The sequence below is a fragment of the Monopterus albus genome, unplaced genomic scaffold (genome assembly GCF_001952655.1).
Source record: "Monopterus albus unplaced genomic scaffold, M_albus_1.0 scaffold120.1, whole genome shotgun sequence".
NCBI classification, from domain to species: domain Eukaryota; kingdom Metazoa; phylum Chordata; class Actinopteri; order Synbranchiformes; family Synbranchidae; genus Monopterus; species Monopterus albus.
In genome coordinates this window covers 255,843-262,048 of record NW_018128000.1, presented here as the reverse complement: position 1 = coordinate 262,048, position 6,206 = coordinate 255,843, and the positions used below count along the sequence as shown (strand labels likewise).

General features: G+C 41.4%; 2 protein-coding genes and 1 long non-coding RNA gene across 10 annotated transcripts in view; 1 reads left to right on the top strand and 2 right to left on the bottom strand.

The window, feature by feature from the left end:
* Window positions 1–3,635, bottom strand: part of tdrd5 (tudor domain containing 5) — a 14,147-nt gene extending 10,512 nt beyond the window's left edge. The window contains exons 1-5 of one of the 7 annotated variants that reach the window (XM_020612065.1): window positions 2,302–2,493; window positions 2,006–2,196; window positions 1,216–1,449; window positions 842–1,053; window positions 154–460 (exon numbers count right to left, since the gene is read on the bottom strand). In XM_020612065.1, coding sequence (XP_020467721.1) covers window positions 154–460; window positions 842–1,053; window positions 1,216–1,449; window positions 2,006–2,030 — 778 coding nt within the window. In that variant the 5' untranslated portion in view covers window positions 2,031–2,196; window positions 2,302–2,493. Of the gene's footprint in view, window positions 1–153; window positions 461–841; window positions 1,054–1,215; window positions 1,450–2,005; window positions 2,497–3,616 lie in introns of those variants that run through there. The other 6 variants (XM_020612066.1, XM_020612070.1, XM_020612071.1 and 3 more) reach the window with 6 other exon arrangements.
* Window positions 1,445–6,206, top strand: part of nphs2 (NPHS2 stomatin family member, podocin) — a 5,257-nt gene continuing 495 nt past the window's right edge. The window contains exons 1-6 of one of the 2 annotated variants that reach the window (XM_020612073.1): window positions 1,445–1,519; window positions 3,569–3,932; window positions 4,144–4,247; window positions 5,041–5,113; window positions 5,329–5,411; window positions 5,552–5,811. In XM_020612073.1, coding sequence (XP_020467729.1) covers window positions 3,638–3,932; window positions 4,144–4,247; window positions 5,041–5,113; window positions 5,329–5,411; window positions 5,552–5,811 — 815 coding nt within the window. In that variant the 5' untranslated portion in view covers window positions 1,445–1,519; window positions 3,569–3,637. Of the gene's footprint in view, window positions 1,520–3,568; window positions 3,960–4,143; window positions 4,248–5,040; window positions 5,114–5,328; window positions 5,412–5,551; window positions 5,812–6,206 lie in introns of both variants that reach the window. The other variant, XM_020612072.1, reaches the window with a different exon arrangement.
* Window positions 4,173–5,693, bottom strand: LOC109966866 (uncharacterized). The gene is made up of 3 exons (XR_002275843.1): window positions 5,603–5,693; window positions 5,299–5,436; window positions 4,173–4,448 (listed from the first exon to the last, which is right to left on the bottom strand). It is a non-coding gene; the product is annotated as an uncharacterized LOC109966866 (long non-coding RNA).

The window sequence follows — 6,206 nt, the reverse complement described above, 5'->3', positions numbered from 1 at the left end:
AAAAAAAAAAAAAAAAAAAAGTATAAAATGCAACTACAAGACACTGGGTATGAACTGCTATTAGAAAGACATTCTAGCAAGATGTGTAAATGCAGCAGTGTCTGAAAACCGATGTATTTGCACTTATGTAAACCCACTTCTCTAATAGCACACCTGGGGGTGCTGCAGGTGTCTGAGCTCTGGTGTCTGGCCCTTTGGAGACTGGCTCGTCAGTTATAGGCAATCCTGAATTTTTTTGTCCAGTTGTCCTTGCTGAGCTGGATGGCATGAGCAGTGGCTTGGGCAGCACGTGTTCCCTCAGGGTTACAACTGAGCCCAGCCTGCTCTGTTGGATGACAACCAGGTCTGCTGCTGCCGTCAGCATCTCTCCAGTTGAGTAGAAGCCATAATTTTGGACACGCAACGGGAAGCCGAAGCAGCGTAGGAAGCTGGCCTCCAGCTCACACAACCTGAGCGAACCCTAGGAGAGCAGCTGCGTCATAACTCTGAACATTCTGTAGTGACAGAGCCACATGATTTTGCCATTTTGACACAACAGCCGGTCTGGCCTCCCTGTATCCGATTTGGTTGGGTGGATTTAAATAATGTACTGCAAAACTATTGTGAACAATCTGACACCACAAGGCCAAAAGAAACTGAAAAACAAATCCTCAGAATCAGTTTAATTTTGTTCATTATTTGTCACATTTTTAGGGGAAAGAAGGCCGTCTTAGTGCCATTTTGTGTCTTGGTAGCTTTAATCAAACAGCTGATAACAGTCCAACCAATTTAAAGAGCCCATCTTATCATGGAGAATACATACAATGGGCGATGTAAGAAACATTGAACCATGAAGTTATACCTGGGACAGCAGTATGAGGAGCTGTGACCTTAGCTGGACAGGGAGACCAGGAGGAGCATGCCCTCTTCTGGGTAGCACTACAGGGGGGGCATTTTGACAGTAGTATGGTGAGAAGTAGCTGACACCTCCCCTCTTGACTTTTTTGTTAGTCTTTGAGTTGCGCTGCTTAGCTAACAGCTCCCCAATGTTTCGAGTAGACTCATCACCAACAGCTGTAATGTAAAAACAACTTGTTCAGGTGTTTGAAAGAAATGAGAAGTTAGGATCTCTGTATCAAACACTACTAAGCTTTAGTTTAATCCAATGATATGAATTAAAAAGTTACTTAATAACAAAATGAGCACTGATCTAACAAAACAATAAAAAGACTTTACCCGTTAAGAACAGGCTATTATCAGCCCTGAAGCTAATAGACACCACGTCAGGCATCTGTGCTACCATATCCATGACGTTTCTGAAGCCCAGGAGCTTCAGGGGCAGGCGATGCCCCACCCTTGCCTCATAATCATGCCTGAGCTGATGGGGGTCTAAGCCCATCTTGGATGACATGAGCAAGGAGCGGATATCTTTCTTCAGCTTTGCCAAAACCTCTTCCTGGTTCATCTTGCCTAGTGACATCAGCAGAATACAGCAAGAGGACAAATACTGCAAAACTTACTATACAGCCTGAACATCCAGGTGATTACTGTGATATGAGGAGCAGAGAAGAGGAACAGCCAAGTGCATAATGATGCAAGAAAACTACTACTTATTGCTTCGACTCGTCTTATTGCTAAAACATATTGAATGAACTTTTTGAACAAAATCATATGATCAGATTTTGCACTGAAATTAGATTGATGAACTTGTCGAATTTATTCGCTTTCATTGATCTTTAATTGTTACCGTACTCTTATCGTAACCCCAGCTGGTGACTCTTATGTATTACATACACTCGAAAGAGTCACCAACTGGGGCTACTCTTAGCACAGTAACGTTAGCATACATATATTATACTTTTCATGCATTATGGTCCAATAAACGGGTAGAACCTCGATAGCTAACTCAGTAAACTTTAGTCTCGCCTGGGAAAACAGGACGTATAGTTCGTGATAGACGACGGTGGAGTTAAGTGTGCCCGCAATTTTGCCTAATTTAATTAACAATGTATTTAAAAACAGTTACATTTTTCCACATGTGCTGTGGACATAACGTTACCCCAAGTCTTCAATATCTTTGCAGCCTTTTCCTACGTAGCCCACGTTGTTTGCTTCGACACTTGCTGTGGCTGACGTTAGCAGTCCGGTATCTGCTCAAGTGTAAAAACGGCAAGGACGGTGTTGTGTTTTCAACTGATAACTCGTATTCATCAAAGTCTACAAGAATATAGTTTAAAATAAAGACAGGTTTCTTTCCGTTTGCTGGCGTAACGAAGAGAGATCGTGAAATTAGTATCAGTACCACAAACAGGGATCACTTACCGCGCAAAGTGTCTGACTAGCTAAAAACGCAGCACAAAAATGAACCCAGCCTCCTTAACTCACATGATCTCATTGACAAGCGCTGGACATGTTTCTAAGATTTATCACTTCTAATTGTAGGCTAAGTCAAATTAGGTGTCAGGTGACACTTTTGGTTTCTGGAAGCTACATGCAAATATTGGAATGAAAATCTTGGAAAATGAGAGTCATCATTTTACATATTAGAATAACACAAACTGGACAGAAATTACCATCATGTTTCTTTAATTAACAATTTGTTGATAAATTAAACTGTGACAGTTTCAGTTTGACTAATCAAACTGGGACCGCTTGACAACAAATTGTTGGACTGGTTTTTGTTGGGAGTCCACTGCTTACAGTACTTGACACTGTAAAGTGCCATTAACTCATGCTTTAGATTTGCTATGACCGGGGGTCACTATATGTGCACAGGCCTTTTGGTTGGGTTTTCTCACAGCTAGATTTGGGACTTCTATAACAGAAGAATGTGTGGGCCACAGAACTCATTTTCAGTGTAATTAAGGTTGCATTAGGGAGGATATTGTGTGTACCGTACATCATGAGTTTAGAAAAAGACCCTTGAGTCTGCACATTCCCACTGAAGAGTCAGTGACTCCCTGAGCTCCAGTGACGCTGAGAATTTTATTTTCATGTTTCTGTGATAGGATTAAGGGCTCCCAAGCTGAAATAGCTAAAGAAAACGTTTGATTGTGTCAAGAAAACCACACACACACTGATGCAGATTGTTGGATAGCAATTAACAGGAATTATGCACATAAATGAAACACAGTATTACTGAAATAAATTCATCCAGCAATCACTGCATGTTTTTATTTTATGTCTGATAAAGCATTTAAGTGAAATTGGGGGAAAAGGAGAGAGTTTGTTTTTTTTTTGCTGGCTAATCAAGTGATGATCTGCAAATGATAATTATTGTATCTTGATTTTTTATTCTATTATCTTAACATTTTCTTTTATTTTAGTTAGCTGGTGGAAATAGTTAACTGAATGACATGCTCATAAAAGTTCACTGACCTGAAATGTTTCGAAGTACAGGGAGGTGGCACTCCCACTGCCATGTTTTACTCCCATATACAAGCAGGCTAACTCACCATCCATTCTCTCTCATTACCATAGTAGATAGCTGTGCCCCTGACTCTGGTAACAGATCTCAAACCAGAGGAAACAACTTACTGCAGTAAAGGTCATTATAATTATCCCTCCTCTCTGGCTTTCACCCAAAAAGAAAACCCTCGACTAGCCCATCACACAGAAACATTCTAGCAGCCAATACCTCTATGAGCCTCGAGCCAGCATGGAGAAGTCCTTCAACGTCCACCCGAGACACCTGCCAAGGAAGGAGAGGGAGCAGGCAGCAGTGGTGACTCCCAGAAGCCACCGGCAAAAGGCATCCAAAGCAAGCCGGCCCCACAACACCTCAGCGAGCAAGGAGAGCGCCCAGAAGGAGAAGCCAGAGACAGATGAGATGATGTCAGACCAGCGGACAGAAGTGAGGCTCAAATCCACCGTGGTGGACATAGACAGTGTGAGAGATGACAAAGTCAAGGAGGAGAACCTGGGACTCTTGGAAGCAGCCGAACAGGAAGACGGTGAGTCAAAGCCTGAAGAAAAGCCTGGTACGTTGTTTATGCAGTAAGTTTATTGTTCTCAGGATGAAGAAAAATTTTATCTGGTGACCTGAGATATTTGTTGGAAACTTTTATGTAGAATATTTTAAGCATATATTCTGGAAAAAAAAATCAAATAAATCTGAATATCTTGTTTGGATTTCTTCATGTGAAATACTGTGTATTTCTGCAGGTTTGAAGCACAAGAACCTAGGAGTGTTTGAGTGGCTGCTGATGGTCTTCGTCTTGGCTCTAGTTCTTCTCTTCCTCCCTTTCTCTATCTGGTTCTGTGTTAAAGTACGAACTACACCACATATAAAACTTAAACTAAATGCTGTACCGTAATCTACTTCACAAATATTACTGTGATTTCTTCAGTAGAAAGTATGTGAAGTATTAGTCTGAGGAAAAACAATTTGACACTTACAGTTTGTGATGGGCCTTCGCCCGATTGTCGGCTGGAATTGGTTTCAGCCCCTCCCACGGCCCCGTTTGGGACTGAGCGGTATAGAAGATGAGAGAGAGAGAGAGAGTTTGTGATGGAGAAATAAAGGTGTGGATGGCAGATGAATTAAGTTTATTCAGATCAAACAATCTAAATTGGAATCTTCTCACTAAGAGAATTTCATACTGATTTAACTCTAAGCTGGTAAGAAATGTGACTAGCTGGTGAAAATGTGTTAATTCAAGTAAAATAGATAAACAGGTGAATATTGGGCACGATATTAGAGTCAGAGTCAGCATTTTCATCTTATAGATGTTATTTTATTTACAATCCAATTTACCAGTGAATACTGCAGTACCGCCCATAGAGTGTATACAAATATATGGGCGTATTGGTTACCTATATGGGTGTCAATTTACTATGGATCAGGGTGTATGTAACGCTTTTTCTTTTTCTGCTTAAAGCCACATCCTTTGCTAGTTTTGAAAGAAAATTAAAACTAACTCTAGACAAAATCTTAAATGTCAGGAGAGAGGCCTGACTCACAACCCTAACTAAAGGCAAAAGAAAATGGCCAGGTTATCATTACTCCAGCCATCACTGTCACTGGGCTGTTTGACTGAAGGCTGTCATTTTGTTTGACAGGTAGTGAGGGAGCATGAGAGAGCTGTGGTCTTCAGACTGGGTCACCTTCTGCGTGGAAGACCCAGAGGACCAGGTTAGCACAGATTCCTGACCTTTTGTCATGATCATCTCTTGGCAGTGATTTAAAAACTCAAGTTTTGACTTGTCATAGGAAAAAAAAGGTGTGACCGATATTATTAATGATGTTAAACCATTCTGGGTCACAGGTCCTGAATGCTAATACAGACAGTATAACAATATACGTGAAAGAAAGCTGACCATGGTATCACCACCCTCTACTCTTTCCAGGTCTCATTTTCTTCCTCCCGCTCCTTGATGTGTGCCACAAAGTCGACATCCGACTACAAATGCTGAAGGTTCCTACTCACACGGTATAGCACAACAAACACACACACACTAGACACAGAAACATTCACACTTAGTTCTGTGTATGAGAATGAAATAGCAGTTAAAAAAAAACACTAAAGTAGAATGCTGTCTGATTTTTTTTTTTTTACACGTCTGTACACAGGTGGTGACAAAGGATTTGGTGAGACCAGAGCTAAGTGTGGTGTGTTATTACCAGATAGAGAACGTGACTTTGTGCAGTGCAGCTCTATCCAGTCTAACCACAGTGCTGCAGACTCTGGTTCAGTCAGCGGTCAGAGACGTTCTTGCTCTACACACATTCGGCCACATCCTGCTGCACAGAAGGAGGATTGGTCAGCAGATACAAGCCGCTGTCGACTCAGTTGCTTGCCGCTGGGGCATCAGGGTGGAAAGAGCAGACATGTAAGAGTGAAGATCAAAGTCCACACAGATCTTATTTTATATTTAAGTGGTAACACTAAAAATGACAAATGCCATTACAGTACACCCAGTGGGATTCTTGTCTACCTTAGTAAGTGCAGAAAGTGATCTATGCTCCTGTATGATTGTTCAACATAGCAGTAGCTGCAGGGAGGAGCTCGTCGATTCTGAGGGCCTGACAGCAGAACCTGGCTTTAACAGCTGACCTACAAAGAATCAAGATGATTTTTGAAGAAACTTATCAACCCAAAGAAAAATAAACTGATTTGTACAATACAAAGTGACATTTTCTGTGTCTGTAGGATTTTTTCCTCTGCATGCAATGATTGTTTCAGGCAAACAGCAAAGACGAATGCTGAGATTTGTGGTGATCTTCC